The sequence below is a fragment of the Lepidothrix coronata genome, unplaced genomic scaffold (assembly GCF_001604755.1).
Source record: "Lepidothrix coronata isolate B3197 unplaced genomic scaffold, Lepidothrix_coronata-1.0 Scaffold112, whole genome shotgun sequence".
In the NCBI taxonomy this organism is placed as follows: Eukaryota; Metazoa; Chordata; class Aves; order Passeriformes; family Pipridae; genus Lepidothrix; species Lepidothrix coronata.
In genome coordinates, this window is record NW_016690292.1 from 1,148,993 (window position 1) to 1,166,489 (window position 17,497).

General features: G+C 44.5%; 2 protein-coding genes across 4 annotated transcripts in view; one reads left to right on the top strand and one right to left on the bottom strand.

Moving 5' to 3' along the window:
* Positions 1-1,469: 1,469 nt before the first annotated feature.
* Positions 1,470-3,976, bottom strand: TMEM69 (transmembrane protein 69). Its single transcript, XM_017824748.1, has 3 exons — positions 3,796-3,976; positions 3,156-3,218; positions 1,470-2,528 (listed from the first exon to the last, which is right to left on the bottom strand). The coding sequence occupies exons 2-3, from the start codon at positions 3,198-3,200 to the stop codon at positions 1,812-1,814; spliced, it is 762 nt and encodes a 253-aa protein (XP_017680237.1). The 5' UTR covers positions 3,201-3,218; positions 3,796-3,976; the 3' UTR covers positions 1,470-1,811.
* A 496-nt stretch (positions 3,977-4,472) lies between these two features.
* GPBP1L1 (GC-rich promoter binding protein 1 like 1) overlaps positions 4,473-17,497 on the top strand; it is a 31,721-nt gene continuing 18,696 nt past the window's right edge. For 2 of the 3 annotated variants that reach the window (XM_017824623.1, XM_017824625.1), the window contains exon 1: positions 4,473-4,568. The gene's annotated coding sequence lies outside the window, so the exon portion shown is untranslated. Of the gene's footprint in view, positions 4,569-13,305; positions 13,324-17,497 lie in introns of those variants that run through there. The other variant, XM_017824624.1, reaches the window with a different exon arrangement.

Genomic DNA, 17,497 nt, shown 5'->3' on the forward strand with positions numbered 1-17,497 from the left:
TGGAACTTGGAAGCTGATTGATTATGGCCTCTGGTACTCAGCACCTCTTTCACTGAATCAAGCCAAAGGCAGGACTCTACTCTGGATCCATCTTAAACAATGACATGTGTAAGTAAGAAAGAACAGAAAAAAACATTTTAGTTCGTAAACTCAATTTTATTTCCTTTATATTCAGAGAGCAATGAAGTATATTTTTGTTTCAGAGGGATGATGCTGTTAACATACAAAAGTTGACAGGTTGCAAAAGTGAGAGGCTGGTGTACAGAGCTGCTGTTTCAGCAATGTCATACAAGATGGCTCTATCTCCAGGACAGGCAGGCTTCTTAAACCTCTGTTCTTTGCAGAATGAACAAAGTTTAAGTGACAATATGTGCTTTAGTCCGGGTAGAACAACAAAGGTTAGTGATTTAAACAACTACGAGGATCATCTGGTCCTAAAACCGTGTGTGGACGTCACTTTTCAGCTTTCTTGCATATTGTACTGTACTTAAAGACTTACAATTAAAAGCTTACAATAAACATGCTCACATACAATTTCGTAGCTTTCTGGAGGTACCTGAGACTAGAGAAGAGAATCCACCTGACTTCTTCCACTAAATGATGTGTTAGGAAGACTGAAGCACAAAGGCCATCTGCTTCTGCAGGGGTTTCAGTAACAGGCCCATCATGGAGGGTTTGCAGACTCCAAATGCATCTGTACCTGTTCTGGGTGCTCAAATATACAGGTTCTTAGGAGGGACAAGACACAAACTACTTTCAATCCCTTAACTAATCCCTTAGTGCCAGCACTGGAGTCCTTGTGTCCTATTGTACCTCTGTCTGTGTGTATAACATCAGTTTGCAGTGCTTTAATTTAGGAGTGTGACAGATCTTCATGGCTGTGTTGCATGCAGCTTCCTTTGCTGGGCAGCCCTAATTCCAAACAAAACCTCAGAGCAGGTGGCCCACATATCCTTTTTATTTCAGTAACCCTGAGCAGGAAGTTGACCTTCTGTCTTCTCTGGTGCCTTGTCAAAGATACAAAGCTCCCCCTTCAGCTTTCCCCACTCCAGCACAGCAACTGAATGACACAAATTAGGTGAGTGCTGACCTTGGCTTGCCCTGCAAACAAACCTCACCTGTCCTTTCTTACTGACTCTGCAGAGCACTTCCTCACACAGCATCCCTGGAAGTGTTCAGGCTGGATGGAGCTCTGAGCAGCCTGGTCTAGTGGAAGGTGTCCCTGTCCACAGCAGGGGGGATGGAATGAGATGATCTGTAAGATCCCTTCCAACCCAAATGATTCCGTGATTTTCAGCACCTTCTCAGGCGAAACAGGAGTCTTGTTCCAGAACACAGGAACTGAACATGGATGTGCTGGTGCACAGTTTCTGCTGCTGCTGCTTTAAACACCAAACTAGAACTGCTTTCACCTTGTTACTGTTTATGACCACACAGTTGTCCTCCCTACCTCAGAACATGATCACACATTATAGTTAAACCAGATACTTTAATAATTCAGCCTACAGCAATTCATACCCACATCATTTTGAATCTCCATTTGAAATTCCTATGGCAGCAATATCTCGTTAAAGAGTGATTCCTTGTTCCATGGATAAGGACAGACTCCCATTTACCTTGGAAGTCATTGCTATTTGCAATCCTTCCCTCCTAAACTAGCTCGAAAGTCAGTAGGAAAATCAAGTTTGCTTTGAGAGTAAGCATCTTGATCCCTGCCATCATCACTTCTAAGCACAAATCAGTTCTTTATTTCTCCTGGAACTCCATGCAAATATCTTACTGGCAGACAGTATCTTTTCCCTATTGATTTATTATTTTGTGTTCTGCCATTTATCTCTGCCTTCAAGTCTCTGCACCTCGAAAATGAGCTTCAGTCCTGCAGTGGCCAATAGGGATAACACCATCACCACTGTTCCCCACACCCTCAGTCTTTTAAACCCTCTCGGGTAAGGGGGAAGAAGGGCAATGTCATAATGCAGCGCTATCCCCAAGGCCATCACCAGCATCACTGCTCCCAAGGTGGCATCCTTGAAGAGCAAGGCCTGCCAGGCAAGCACAGGAGGAACGACACTGTTACCCAGGTTCAGCCAGTCTGGCTTGGCTGGGCTGTTTTCCGGAAGGGCAAAGCCCCACCTCATTCCCCCCAGGAAAGAGGCTGTCACAGCACCGTATGTGACCTGAGCAAAGGCCACCTCGGGGTAGTAGGTGCCCTGGATGACCATGGCCAGTGGTGCCATCACAAAGGGAACCAGCCCCCCCAGGCTCAGGTAAAGGGCCGGCTTGGGAACGTCCTTCAGGGATTCCTTGCTTTTTTCGGATTCTGTCTCAGATTCTGGAGGCTTTTTCTTCTTGGAGACGGGGAGAGAGGTGTGAAAAGCCTGGAGCTGGGTTGCATAAACTGATGCTGGTTTGAAGCTTGGAGATCTTGAGAGAGGACACACATCCCTCCGGAGCCAGAGGCCGAGGGAAGACCAAGTTGTCTTATTCTTTGCACAGAGCAGCAGCCTGGGACCCGTTAACTTCTGGAGCTGCAAGCATAAAACTTGTCCTGAGCACCACACAGTGCAGGCTTACAGACCTGCAGTTACCTCAGCCACCTATGGAATATTGCACCAAGTGGTTTTCCAGGTCAGGTCACATCACAGCTGTCCCTGCTCTTGGATTTCAGGTGTTTTTAACTGAACTAACCAAGGTACCCCATGCAGCTGACGAAGAGCAACTGGGCTCTCCAGAGTGAGTAAGAAAACCTTTACTCACTGCAAAAGGTTTGTACACCCACCCATCCTTCCCCCCACACATGTGTTCTTTAGGCACTTTTAAGATATATCAGTCCCTTTCAGAACAAAATGTAAAATAATTTCCTGCTGAAGCAGGACAAGGTCACCTCAGCAACTAACTACTATCCCCTCACTGCTCTATCAAAAAGTGAGAGGAAAAACAACCTTGAGACAATAAAATTTCATTTTATAAAAGAAACAGCTTTGCCTAAAGGTGCTGTAGGAACCAGGAGCTCTCCCAGAAGAGCTGACTGATAAAACAGCTGGCTACTTCAACTGAAACCCACCTTTTTTTTTTTTCCAAAGCTGCAGTTCATATCTTTTCCTATTTTACTTCTAAATAAAAACAGAGAGCAAAGAAAGGCTTCAGTAACTTACTCTGAAAGATGTGTGGAAGCAGCATCGTTGTATGAGAGGAAACATATTTGTTTTATCAACGTCCTAAAACCAGAAAAATTCAGGAGAAGGTCTGAAACTGATGAATAGGTGAGTTTGTCTTATGTCCAAAGTCTACACTTATCAGATGCTTACTGACTCTTGCAGGTTTATTTTAAAGAAATATATATATGTTTCTTCATTTCTCCTGGAACTCCATGCAAATACCTCATTAGCAGATAATATCTTTTCCCTATTGATTTATTAGGTTCTGTTCTGCAATTTATTGCTGCCTTCTCTTCTCTGTTCCTCTAAAATAAGCCATAAAATATATAATATATGTACTCAATCTGTACGTGCCCACTACAGAATACTTCGTTTCAGGCAGCTTTATGAACTGAAGCGGTAAAGTTTTAATAACTGTTGCAAGAACAATTTCTATTTAATGAACGGAGTATTAGGGAATAGGCGACGGCTTCCCCTTCATGGATCGTCCCCTTTTCAAGGGATAAATGGCTGCGCACAGCTGATAAACGAGCAATTCTTCACATGAGGAAAAAGCGATCTTTAACAAAAGAAGGAGTGGAAAGGCCATCCCATCCCATCCCAAGCTGCAGGTAAGCTCCCTGCGGATGACACTCACCGGGGAAGGCAGTTCCCAGTCCTGCTGCTCCGGGGAAGGGTGGCGGCTCCGCACGGCCAAAGTCCCCGTACAGAGGGAAAGGGGAGAGGAGAAGCCCTATATCCTGGAAGGAGCCCCGCTGCCCACGGGAACCGGGCGGGAGTCGCCCGCACTGCCGCCCCCCCGCCCTCTCCCCCTGAGGTGGCTTCCGGTGCCCCAGGAAGCGCTCCGGCGGCGCTCAGCGCTGCCGGTCCGGGCGGGAACGGGAGCGGCCCATCGTGTTCCGCTGGCCCGAGGAAGGCCCAACCTGAGCCAAGGGCAGCAGCACCGCTGGCTCTCAGCCCGAGGGCCGCGGTCGGTCTGGCAGAGGAGCGACAGGGGCTTCTGCCGCCCGTGGGGTTGCGGGGCGGCGCGGCCGCTCCTCCTTTCTAAGCATCTCGGCAGTGGGCCAGTCTCCCACAAGTGGACTACAGATCCCAGCCTGCACCGCAGCGCGCCGCCCGGCCGTTCTGTGCGCCGGGAGGCGCGTGGCCTTCTGGGACGCGTAGTCTGCGGCGGCTTCCGACAGGCGGCGGCGAGGGCGGTGCGCGGCACCACCTGTGATTGGCGGGGCGGGGGGCGCGCGGCACGGGGCGGGGGCGGGCGAGGGGTGTCCCTTCCGCGTGCTCGGCCCCGCCCCGCGCGCGCGCCGGCCCCGCCCCCTCCGGCCCCCGGCCGGGCAGGGCCGGGCGGCCATTTTGGGCAGAGCTTTGTTATGGTTGTGGGGCCGCCGGAGCTGCGCCAGGGCCCGCCCGGTGAGTGCGGCCCCCGCGCCGCCCCCGCCGCGCCCCACGCGCCCCCCGCGCCCTCACCTGGCCCCTGCAGCCCCGCGGCCCTCCCCGCCGCCCCCCGCGACCACTGCGGGCTCGGCGCGGCCCGGGAGCGGCCTCCCGCCAGGCCGGGTCCCCCCCCACCCCCCCCGCGCTCGGTCCCGCGGCCGCGGCGGGTCCCGGCGGGGGCAGTGCGGGGTCCCCGCGGGCAGGGCCGGGCCGGGCGGTGGGGGGCCGGCGCTCCGCGGGGTATTGTTTCCTTGCTGAGCGGGGAAGTTCGCAGCGCTGACACTGCCGGGGCTCAGCTCCTGTCATGGGGTCGGCCGGGAGCGGGGCGGGGGGGGACGGGCCCGGGCGGCGGGTGAGTGCGGGGCGGGGGGCCGGGCAGGGGCGACCCCGCTGCCGGCTGGAAACGAAACCAGCGCGGCCGCTTCCCCTCGGCTCCTCCCGGGCCGCGCTTCCCGGCTCCCCCGGCGGGAAGGGGCGGTCGGGGCCGGCAGTGACACGTGTGCTGCGGGCGGCCGGGGCCCGGCTCGCCCTGCCCGCTGCCAGCCGGGCTGGGAAACTTGTCAGGTGCCCTTCGCTGCCTGCGCGCAGGAAAACAGCGCCCGGCCCGAGCGTGAGGTGGCTCTTTGCGGCGTGAAAGTTATTTCTGTGCGTCCGGTGTGTTTTGCGCCCCGTTGGCCGGAGCTTTTGCGGGGTTTGGCTTAAACGGCTGTGGCTGGACTCTGTCAGAATGCACGCAGCGCTTCAGAGAGCCATTTGAGACTTTGAATTTATTAACGAGCTGTTTTGGAACGATTTTAGAGCAGTCAGTGGGTGTCTGCACAAGTTTCGAGTTCTTAAACAGCTTTAGAGGAACGGTCGCTATTTAAATCCTTGTACGTAATGGTGGAATGGTTGAAGAGGGCTGCTTAAAAATCTTTTTATGTTAACATGACCAGGTAGGTCAGCCTGCCTTTCCCCGCCCCCGAGGTGTGAGTGACACAAGTGTTAGTAATGTTGATAATACTCTGAAACGTTGCGAGTGCCTGAGCAAAGTGTGGAAACGGCAGCGGGGGGAATGGAGATGAGATAACAGCTGAGATAATTGGGGAGCCATCAAGGCCGAGTTTACTGTAGAGTTGACATTGCTTCTATAAAAAATGTTAGGTGTTATGAAAAAAAGCTTATGCAAATGTTGTTTTCATGAATGACTGTGGCTGGTATTTCAGCGAAAGGTTCCCTGTGCTTATCCATTTGGAGACCGGTATTTCAAACTTCCAGTCTCTGACTCAGGAAGGAAACAGGTGTAGAGCAGTGGTAGGAAGAAATAAAATTCCCCAGATTTAAGAGGGGCAGCTTTTCCTCTTGCATTCTTTCTCATCATTTCTAGAGTAAAGTCCCTTAAGAAGAACTTTTTGAAGTTTTGTATTTAGAATAGAAAGGCTTCAGGTGATACTTCCCTATCTTTCTTTTTTCTTTTTTTTTTTTTTTTACAGCTATTAGTAGCAAAGTGCAGCCTCTGCACTTTATATTCGTCTGTTTTATAGCCTTCATCCTATATGACACAGAAGTTTCCATTGCAGATATCATACGAGGACCTAAAGGGAAAATATGCAGGGAACAGATGGCATTTTAAAGGAAAGCAAGTCCTGTTTTTTCTGAGGGTGTCTCAGAAATATGAGGAGCAGAATGCAGATGTGAAATACAACAAATCAAATGGGAGTGCACACTTTCTGAATGTTAGGAAGAATACTTTACTTGGAGAATATTTGCACGGTATGGTCACCTTGTCTCACAGATGGGACTGTTTGTGTACACGTGGTGTTGCTGCCTCTTGAAATTCCTGTTTTAAATTAGGAAATTAAGTCACCAGAGAAAAAATAATATGCACTAGCATTTTCATGAAACGTAAACAGTATTTCAAGGGTCGTGGGATACTTATTTTTAATACTGAAAAATGCTGCGGTTGGATCTGTGAATTTCTTCAGGAGTGTGGGTTCTCAGATAATGTTCTTGCCTTTACAAAGTGAACAAAAACTATTGGCTCAGGAGTTAAAGTTGCCTTTTTTTTTTTTTTAATGTCAGTATTACAAGTTGCTTGAAGTCAGTTGTGTAACTGCTGAATTGACTTGGTTGTGAAGTGCAGTCCAGGGTGTGCTTTGTTTGTTTGTCGGTACGAAGAGGTGGGAACAGGGCTGACTGTTCAGTGGAGCTGAAACATAAAGCACCTCTCTCCAGTGGAGTAGGTGCTCACATGGACACAGGTTTTCCTTATGGCTTTGTAGAAACGCAAAGAGGGGATGGCTATTGCTCCAACTTACCCAGGGAAAGGTCACAGTTACTGAATTTTGCAGTCGATGAGGTAGTGTGTGTACCAGGAACTTCGTTTGGGATTTCTTAAGTTTTACATTAATTTATTTGTAGAGGGCAGGAGTGGTTTAGTTTTTCTTCTGCAAACTCAGCAATGTAAGCAGGCGTTTTACTGTCACTTACATAGTGACCAGGATGCCAACTAAGTCATGTGGCTTTTGTTTCAGCAAGAGTAATTGAACTGCATGTGCTCTTTGCTCCTCAGATTTGATGAAAAGCAGTGAAGTTGGCAGAAATGTGGTCCTGCTCAGAATACTTCAGGAATGCCAGGATGTTGTTTAACTTGTGTGCTGTAACTTAATGCGTTCCTGTGAAAATGTGCCAAACTTTAATGAGTTACTGTATGGTCAGAAGATAAATTTACATTTTTGGGAGTGGATTTAGGTAGAGATTGATAGTGGCTAAGTGTCCACCGCCCCATACATGTATGTGCAAACACTGTGCAGACCTCAGAGTTCTAGGGCTGGTTCACAGGGCTGTGAGCATGACAGTGAGTGGGGAGGGAAGCATATTGGCTTCATTAATCATAGATATTAGTGATCAGGCTGTATCACTCCAAACTGGAAATTCTTGATTAAAGTGTGCTTAACTATTTCAGTTCCTGCCTTCTCCCTGGCCTGCAGCAGTATGGGGAGAAGAATTTTTTACACTTTATACTACTTAGACCTTTCTATATTTAAACAGCAAAACAGTTCTGCAAAGTGTTGGTGTGTGCAGTTCCATAAAATGACTAATCTGAAATAGTTGCACTTCCAAGGTCTGTCTTAACAAAAATCCTTTGAACCAGTGCAGCCAAACATAACTGAGGTTTTCTGCAATAAATGATGCTCAGAAAGAAATATTTTGCAGTCTGTGACCTTGTGCCCTGGGGACTGTTGTACACAAGAGTTCACCAGGAGTTACTGAAGTTCTGGGATTTATAGTCGTTCCAACAAAAATGCCAGTGTTGGTTTGGTTGGGCTTTTTTCTCCTTGAATCTTGTGATCACTTCCAGTTCAGTGTTTTACACAGTTTCATCCTCCACCCTGAAAGGAGCATCACAGCTTCATGGTGTGATGCTGGTGACTCTTAAGGAAAGGGGTGGGTGGGTGTGTATAATGTTGTCTAAATACATGTCCCCGGTTTTAGGAATCCACTTTTTCCAATACAGGAAGAAATTAAGATTTTTAATTTGATTTCCCTTGGAGCAGTTTATTTTCAGTGTCAGGTCTAGGTTTAGGTGGACTGTGAGTGTCAAGCATAGTAAGGGCCAGGAGGGCAATGGGGGTAGAGGTTTAGGGTGGCAGGAATGGCTTTTCTGGATATCTGTGTGACCCCCATGGTGTAGTTACAACATACAGAGCATGTGGCAAGGAGCATCACTCTTGGAATTTTGTCGTGTTCAGTTTGTGATGAAAAACTAACTTGTAAATAAAGGACTGAGTCTGCCAGGGAGGTACATGGTATTTTTCTGGGCACAGAAATTATTGGTGTTCACAAAGTTGCTGTGGGTTTGTATGGTAAAGATTACAACAGGTCTCCAGCCTTTCAGCAGAGAGGAGTGTTTTGCCATTGTATTACAATGCGTCACCCATCATCAAGGGATTAATCAGGGCTCACGTGAGATGGTCTAAAAAGACCTTTGATGTTAATCTTAAAAAAACTCAGCAAGGAAGTCTCATCCTGAAAATGTTGAATGTGTTATGATCTTGCCTGTTAGTTTGGCAAAACTGTCTTTCCTCTGCTTTGAACTCTAGTTAAAAGTAGAGAAACAGGTTAATGGCAACTTTCAAGTCTTCGGGTTGACTGGGCCTTATGGAAGGTATCCTACAGTATTTAGGGAGCTGAGAGCCTGTGGGGTTGGGAAAAGTTCCAGAATGCTGAGGAGTTGAGGTGCACTTTCCCTCACAACATCCAGAAAAAAGGCAGGACTCGGCTGTGTTCAAGGGGAGCACGTTCACGTCAGGGACTCTGTCCTGGATCATGTACTTTTTGGTGGTTTCACTTCTCTGTGTTGAAATAACATTCTTACTGAACACACAGATCTTGACAAATTCAGTAAATGGTCTGAAATCAATAGGATTGGTTTCAGCCGTTTTGGTGTAGATGGGTTCAAATTACTGTGTTTTGGTACATTGCCTACGCAGACAAGTAGCAGCTGCCTGGGCAGCAGTTCTGTGGGGGAGTATCTGGGGGCTGTAGTGGTTCCTAAATTATCGTGAGTCAGCAGCATCACTGTCATGAAAATTCACTGGAACATACAGAGGCATTTTAAATAAGGTAATGAAGCAGTTTCTCCATTCTGCTGAGGAGTAGGTGGGTCTTCAGTAGTTACCTTGTTCAGTTTGAGATACTGTCATTCTTGGGAAGGTTATGGCAGTGTAATAAGACCTGTAAAGAAAACAACAACGTCTGTAAAAGAGCCAAACCCAGAGTAAGGATTGGGGGAAAAATGGATTGTTTAGCTCTAGAACGGTTTTATACAATGTGTTTCATCAGATAGCAGCAGGTGATATATAAAGCAGTTTAAAAAAGTTACCTGCAGGTGTGACTGGGAGGCAGCTCTGACATGCTGTCCCTGCCTGCAAGCTGTCACACTTGGTAGGTGGGTCACGTCATTTTTTTCATCGTTGGTGCTTTGAACTTAAAAGCTTGGAGCTTCAACAGTAAAATTTGACTGGTTGAGGGTGGGTTGTTTGGGTTTTTTTAAGAAGTGTGACTATATTTGATCCCATAATATGATAATACATCCCTTTTCTGCTGCCAAACGGTGCTGTGATACAGGGTGGTCTGTGGGACTTCCCCAGGAGAAAAAAAAAAACACAACTGCTGAAGTTGCCTTTCAGTCAGGGAATACTGAGGTGTTGGTCTGGAGAAAAGATGTCTTAAAAAGTATCTGCAAGGAGAGTTTAATCAGCTTGCCATATCCATCATGAGTAAAACAAGTAGTTATGGGTTGAAATTGCAGCAGAATGTGTTTAGGTGAGGCATTAGATGTGGGGACAGGCTTCCAAGACATAAGAATAACCAAAACAGATTGTAGGGGTATGCTGGCAAATGCTGGTTATGCTAATCTGGTTTGATTTACAGCTACCAAAAAAGTATTCCAGTGGAGGTATGTATGGCTTCATAATGAATTCCAGTCTGCTGATTACAAACTCATTTTTCTGGTACGTTTTGAGACATTTTAGGATTAATTTTCGGACCTCTGTAGCCTGAAGACCACTATACAGATTGGTGAAGGGGAGCATTGCTTAGCTAATTTCAAAGACATCTAAAGGAAGAGGGTAGAGCTAAATTCTTTTAAACCTCAGGAAAAGGGGATAAATTATCTAGGCTGTGAAGATTTTTTTTTTTCCACACAGATGTTTTGCTGGTTTTCCCCTGGTTTATTGTAGGACACTAGGATAGAAGAATGACATTGTTTAACTCCTGGCCTGCACAGTGTACCTGCAGAAGAACAGCACAATAATTCTCTGCAAGATCTAAAGACAAAGCTCAAACCAGCTGGACAACACCTTGTCCATAACTCCTTGCTTTATTTTATCCCTGTGAGTTTCACAGACTAGATCACAGAGGGACCTCCAGCAAAACACTGTGAACATGCAAAGAGGATATATCTCCCAGCTGCAGCAAATCATTAGATCACTAATTAGGATTAGGGATCCCTTTTCTACTTTTTTTTTTTTAAAGCCAAGACCAAACAAGTGGAATATATATTATTTTTTCAATTTATTTTATATGTATAGGAGTTGTTTTAAACTGAATTGTCTTCAGTAACTTTTCTGCATTGAAGTTTGTTAATACTTTCTCAATCAGAGAAGGTGCTGAAAATGTTAAACTGGTGGAATGAAAACCATTGCAGACAATGTAAACTTTACAAACTGTAACGCAGGTGTTGTACACATGCTGAAAAGTGCTGAGTGAACGTGTCTTTGTCAGGTCCTGGTCACAGAGAAATAAGTGTGGAGTTTGATCATATTGTCCTGATGTAAAAGGGTTGGGAAATAATCCAAATGCAGGGAGGGGCAGAGAGGGTATGAGTTGTCCCTCAGTTCTGGGCGTGTTGTCTTGAGGAGGAAGTACCTATAATTGGAATGCACTTCCCTTCCCAGTTCGTAGTCCTGATCTTGTAGGACTCAGGTAATGGTACTGAGGGGAAGAATTACTACAGTACTGGTAGAATTACTGTAGAATTGCTGCACTACTGGAGAATGGTCTCTTATTTCTGAACGTCCTCTGTTTATTTTGTTGACTTTCGATTCTCCTTCCTCTTTGCAAATACCTTCTCGCTTATCCTTCATCTGGAATGCAGATCTGTAATTCCCCCTACTTGATTTGTAGTCTCTCTTGCCTTGACACAAATATTTGATAAATAATCTGATTGCATTTGATGCTCTTTTCCAAAGGAAATAGGTTTTTCTCCACTCCAAATGGAATGCATTTAAATGTAAATGTGCTATAGTAGCAACAGTAACCCTGGGTAAAATACTGGGTTATAAAATACCCTTAGTGGGAAATACCCATCCCATTATTTTTTTAATGTTCTGGAGAACTTCTTGCTTCACTTCTGCTTACGCTCTGTCCCCATCTCTGGGAGACAGGTAGGCAGGAGGTATGTAGCATGCAGCAGGGATAAGCCAGTAATTACATATTTGCAATTCTTTCCTGATGATGAGGAACATTATCCTGATGTGTACTACTGAGCAGTAGAAGCGACTGTGTTCCTTTGGGCTTTGGGCAGACTGTACAGATGAGCTTTTCGTTGCTCTTTCACTCATTCTGTCAGGAGGTTTTGGGGAGGAGAGTGGCACCTTTAAAGGGAGCCCTGACAAGGGGTTGTGCTTTCCGAGGTTTTAGGCAGCACAGAGCCTTATCTTGACTTCAGATACTTGCAAAAGGTCTGTAGATCGAAGTGCACAACTGTGCTGGTTTAAGAGTTAACCAGCAGGGGAAATGAACCCAACTCAAAGGAGAGATTATAAGTCAGAATAACAATTTATTAAAATAATACAGTAAGTACAATCATACAAACAAACAATTGGTCTTAACCCACAAAACCCAAATGTATAACCCAGTACCCCTGGGGCATGAACAAAGTGGTGTTCCTTGGGCCCCGCTTGAGTCCAAAGTAAAGGGAGAGGGGAAAAATCCTGCTGGTGGGAGAGCTGTTGCAGTCTGGTCAGAAGTGGTGATTGCAATCCAGCTGAGGGTGGTGGTCTAAGTCTGGTTGAGAGCGATGAGCTGCAGTGTTCCTCTGGATCCCACGAGTGGTTGAAAATGTTCCAAGACTCCAAGATTATATATCCTCCAGTTCAGGCAGGAATGCCCAGTACTTCCCTCAGGGCGGGGAGTTCCACAAAGAGTGTGAGGACAAGAGCATCCTCCTATCTCACAGGCCTCTTAACACCTAGTTTATAGCCTGAGGAGTCAGGCTCTATGGGCAGAGGGTGTCTATTGACAACAGTTCCTGGGAAATGGCATGGAAGGCTATAGAATACACAGTTTTGGGTTATACCCATACCATGATGAACTGGTCTCAGCTGTCCTAACTAGGACAACAACAAAATAGATGTTTGATTTTGTTCCCTTCAAGAGCTAAAAAGACCTTTGGATTTAATTAAAATGAGCAAAATAACTTCTCCAGATTTAAAATACCTTATTTAGTAAGTGCTAAAGCTGTTTGAAAGTTTAGAACATTATTCACATTTAAAGCCTAATACTATTTAAAATGTGCTTCTTTGTTTTGTATCAGTAGTTTCAACAGATACACTTGTTTAAGAGAAGGGTGTACAATCCCTGAAACCTTACTCCCTGCAGTAGGGCAGAGCAAGTGAGCAGGTTTTAATATTTCAGGTAAATACTGCAGTTCTCTAACATTAACAGCACTAAAGACAGTTAAAGGGTCATTGGAGGGAAGTGGAATTCTAAGAGGCACAGGAGAGAGGCATAAGGGGTTGACAGCATTGCCAGCAGCTGCATAATATGAAACATCCGGGAATAATTGTTGGAAGGCATAATATCTAGAAAGTCTGTGCTGTCCCTATGCTATGCTTCTGAGGAGTTGAGCCTTTTAGATTTTACATGCTTAAAATGACCTTATCCTGGTACTCTTGATACTTTGATGAGTGAACTCACCAAAACCCCCTGGAACACGGTTCATTTGTGGTGTGTCACACTTGCTGGCTGAGGCCCAAAGGCTTATCATCTTACACAGCCCTCTGTACAGGTTCCCCAGATGCCGCCTTTTCCAAAATGTGCTTTGGGCTTTGGAGTTAAATTCAGCTTGCTTCCAAAGACAAGCTTGCTGGTTTTGCTTTCTGTGGTTTCCTCAGTACTGCTGACCCAGTGGTGATGTGGTAACCTGGCTGGCAGAAACTTGGATCAGCTGAGGCTTGGAGGGCAGGTATCAGTCAGTGAATAGCATTTCTAAAGATGATGGTTTTGCCAGTGGTGTTTTCTTGTTTGATGTAGAACCTTTCCTTCGTCACAGTCCTAGAATTCACTTTTCTCTGTGATTTGGTTGTTACTCTTGTCTGCCCTGGTGTCCTTGATTGCTGTTATGAAAGAAAAAAATCATCGCCTTACCCACTGCGCTCTGGATCTCAATATGTGTTTACAAGACCAGGCTGTTAAGGATTTGGACAGTACATGGTTGTGTGGGAGCATGTTTTTGTGCAGGAATTTTGAAGGAGGTAGGATTCGGTCAGTGTGACCTTAGAGAAGTGGAAAGTAAGTATGTAAAGGGACAGTTTGTTTGTGAAGCAGAGAAAAGGGGGTTAGGACATAGATGTGTCCGTGTGGACCTTTCTTAACCTATTTTCAGTTCATTTAAATTAGTCATCTGGGTTGCATAAGTGGTCAGGTATGTAACAGCATGATTTTCCCAACTCCTAGCCTGTTACTCTGGAAGGACTTTTGTATGGCCAAGCTTCTGGCGTGTTTTCAGCTGGTGATATATAGATTTGCAGTGTTGTTTCTAGAACACAAAACGTTGAGATGATTCTGCAAGATAGATTCATTTGCTTTAAACTTGAAAAACAAGGTCTTAATCTTTCAGTAATAGCTCCTTTTCACTAAAACTTTTAATATCTCTGTCTGGGAAGATTTTGGTTTAGTACATGATTAACATTTTAATCCATCATTTAGTGCTCTAAAATGGGCTCATATTTCTGTAATTCTAGAAAACCTGGTGTGAGTGATGCTCTGCATTTTCAGATGCTGGATTTTTTTCAGCAGCCAGATACCATTGAAACCGTGTTTTCAGCAGTGTTTTTAACTAATAGGGACTGTCCTTTACCTTCAGGTAACCGTTTTGGAGGGCCAGTTGTGTGATATAATGGAAAGAACAAGTACTGATGGCATATCTGAGATTTAGTTATTCTGGTTCCTGATACCTGAGGTGTGTGAGCACTACCAGTTGTACGTGCCAGTCCGGAACGTCTACATTTGTCCTCTCCAAAGGTGGCTGTTTTTCAGTCGTGTAGACAGGCCGGAGGTGTGTCTAGACAACTGTATTAATGGAAGTGAAAGCAAAATGAAAGTAAGTTTGTTTTGTAGATACTTTATGTAGGTGAACTGCAAATAAATGATCTCACCTCGAGAAGACGCGGCTCACCAGTTGTTATGACGACTGTTGAACCAGTTATGCTGCACTCATGTCTTTTATAGTAAGGCCTCATAATGCTTGCAAGGTTGAAGCAAGATTTATAGTTACATTATAAATGTAATTCATTGGCACGGGTTGCCCAGAGAAGCTGTGGATGTCCCATCCCTGGCAGTGTTCAAGGCTGGTCTAGGTGTCCCCACCCATGGCAGGGGCGTTGAGAGCTCGGTGATCTTTAAGGCTATGTGCCCAAATACAGTTTTTTTATTCAATAAAATGTTTATAGTAGTAAGACCAAGTGATCTTCTTGGGGTTTTTTGGACTGTTATTGTGGATAACTGGATAATGAAATTTTACGTGAGGCTTTTTGATATTCATAAGGAAGTCTGTAGCATGCTTTTGACTCCTGGGTTGGGCTTCAGGCTGTGACTCCCTATTTCTGTAAATGTGTTGGGTGAATCAGAAGTTGTTAGAAAAAGATCATATTCTAGTGAATGCATATGGTATGAATTCTTTGTCATAAACTAACTGACACCTATTCAATGACACTACTCTGAAGAGTAACGAAGTGGAAAGTGGCCTGTTTTGTGTGTTTAGGCATATCTGCTTGATTAAATAACTTTAATGGAGCTTCACTGAAAGAAATTTGATGAGGGAAGTAAATTCTGTTCTGCCTTCTGCATCCATTAAATTGTTCACTAATTTTTCTGAATGCTTTTGCAACCCAGCTGACATCTGATCTTTAGGAATATTACTGAAATCCGAATTGACTTGGCTGGTTAGAAAAACAAATCTCTGTATTTTTTTTTAAGTAAACTTGTTTTATTTAGAGTAACAGATAGAAATGTAGTGAACTGAAATTGTGGCAGGGATAGACAGGTGACCTTTTACAGCTGCTGTAACTGGGTTGATAAATGTGTGATGAAGGGTAAAAGTTTACTTTTAAACTGGTTTTCCACTAGAGGCTCCATGTCTCTGGGATTTGCTGTTGGAGGAGAGGAGAAATTGAATTAGAGGGGTTAATTAATAGGATTCTAGACAGCAGGGTTGAAGAGACTTGGGGACAAAGGCTGGAAACCCTGGTTCCAGGTATTCCCAGAGAGGTGTTGTGCTGGAACAGCACAGCAGGGGATCTCGTAACTCAGGGCAGATTGTTGGGCTTTTACAGTCTGGTAGGCCAAGGCCAGAGGAGGTGGGAGAAGAAGTAATAGGAGAAATGCAGTGCTGCTGAGGGTAGTCTGTGCTTTTTCTTAGAACTTGTGAAACATCTTGATCCTTTTGCAGTGAGTAATTCATAGCTCAGTGGCTTTGCTTGTCTTTAGCTGGTCTCTCTAGTCTCATGTTCTGGTCCATGCAGGTCTTCACATATTGAACACCTCCTTGGTTCCTGCTGTCAGGTACATCTGAAAAGCTCAGCTTGAGAATCAAAGCTTTAGAAAGTGTGGTTTAGAGATTAACTCTGATCAAGTCTACGTTAGGAGTAGAAATTAAAGTTAAGAGAAGACTGAAAACAACTGGGCAACTCCAACTGTGGTGCAGCAAGAACTTTATGGATGGTGAACTGGAGAATGAGGGTTTGTCTCCGACTTTGAGTGTTTCTTTACTGTGGTCTGTGTCTCCTCTTTAAATCGAATATGCTTGTATGTTCCTTCCATTTTCATGTCAGTTTTTAATATTTGTTTAGACAAATGCACAATGAAATCTGGCAGTGTAGAAGAGCACCTGACAATTTTGTTTGACTCAGTGATAAATACCACTTCTGCTTGTGTGCAGAATGACACAGTGAAGGGTATTAAGTTATGAAAGTTAAGCATTTACCAAGGGAAAAATGTACTTTTGGAACAATAAAATCTTATGAAAAAAGGTTGCTATGAAGTAACAGTTAAGACATTTTTAAAGCTACATGTAAAAAATGATAGTTTAAATTATTTGTAAAGGTTAACTAGAACTGTTGACAAGTGGAACACAAGTGTTAATACAGAGTTTAATTTTATTTTTTTTACTTAGATTACTTGCCAAACACTCATTTTGATGGAACAGTATTATGGGATAGTTGACAGACGACCTTTTTTTCTTCACCAAAGCTCATTAATGCAGATTTCATTGTTTTGAAAGGAAGTATTCCTTTAGGGAATGTCTCATTTAGTGATATTATTAGTAGTAGTATTCGTATTATTTTCTTTTTTTTTCTGGTTTGTATTACCAGAAATATTTCAAATTCGAATTCAGAGGGAATGAATTAAATTTACATTGACAAGCACTTTTATTTCCTTTTTCCTGGAGTTGGGAGTGGCTACTGGTGATCTTTGTCCTTGTGTTTTCCACAGTGAAGCAGAGATCAGTTCGATTGAACTGTAAATGCAAGATGAGAAGAATTGAGTAGCTGGCAAAGGTCATTTCAGTTCTGTGTAGTAATAATAAAAAAAAAGAAACGAGATTAGATATTTGGAAGAAAAGTTTAAAAATGTGCAGTTTAGTCACTGGATAAATGGGCCATGGTCCCAAATCTTGAACACAATTTTGGTGACACTGTGTCTAAAGGACATGGTAAAGGCTAGTAAGGATGATTAGAGGTCTTCAGAATGCTTCCATGAATACTCTTAGTTTGGAAGAGGGATGACTTGATGAGTCTGTGTACCATGTATAAAACCATGAGTACCATGAAAAACTCTTAGACTGGGGTTGGGCACTTTGGTAGCACGAGAAAATATGCAACTGAATTGAGGCTGACATTTTTTATAGCTACAAGTCGACTTCTGCACAAAGCACAAGTAAACTGTGCCCACTCTCATTTGGGAGGCAGAAATGTATAAATGTGTCTAAAAACAAAGCAACTGAACAGATTTACATGGAAGCTCTGACTGGTAATAAACTGTAGTACAGACTCTGGCTTAAAAGTCTAAGAAAGTATCCTGGGAGTCCTGATGCTATTTGCTCTTGTTCTTGCACTTTTTTCCTCAAGAATTCATTGTAG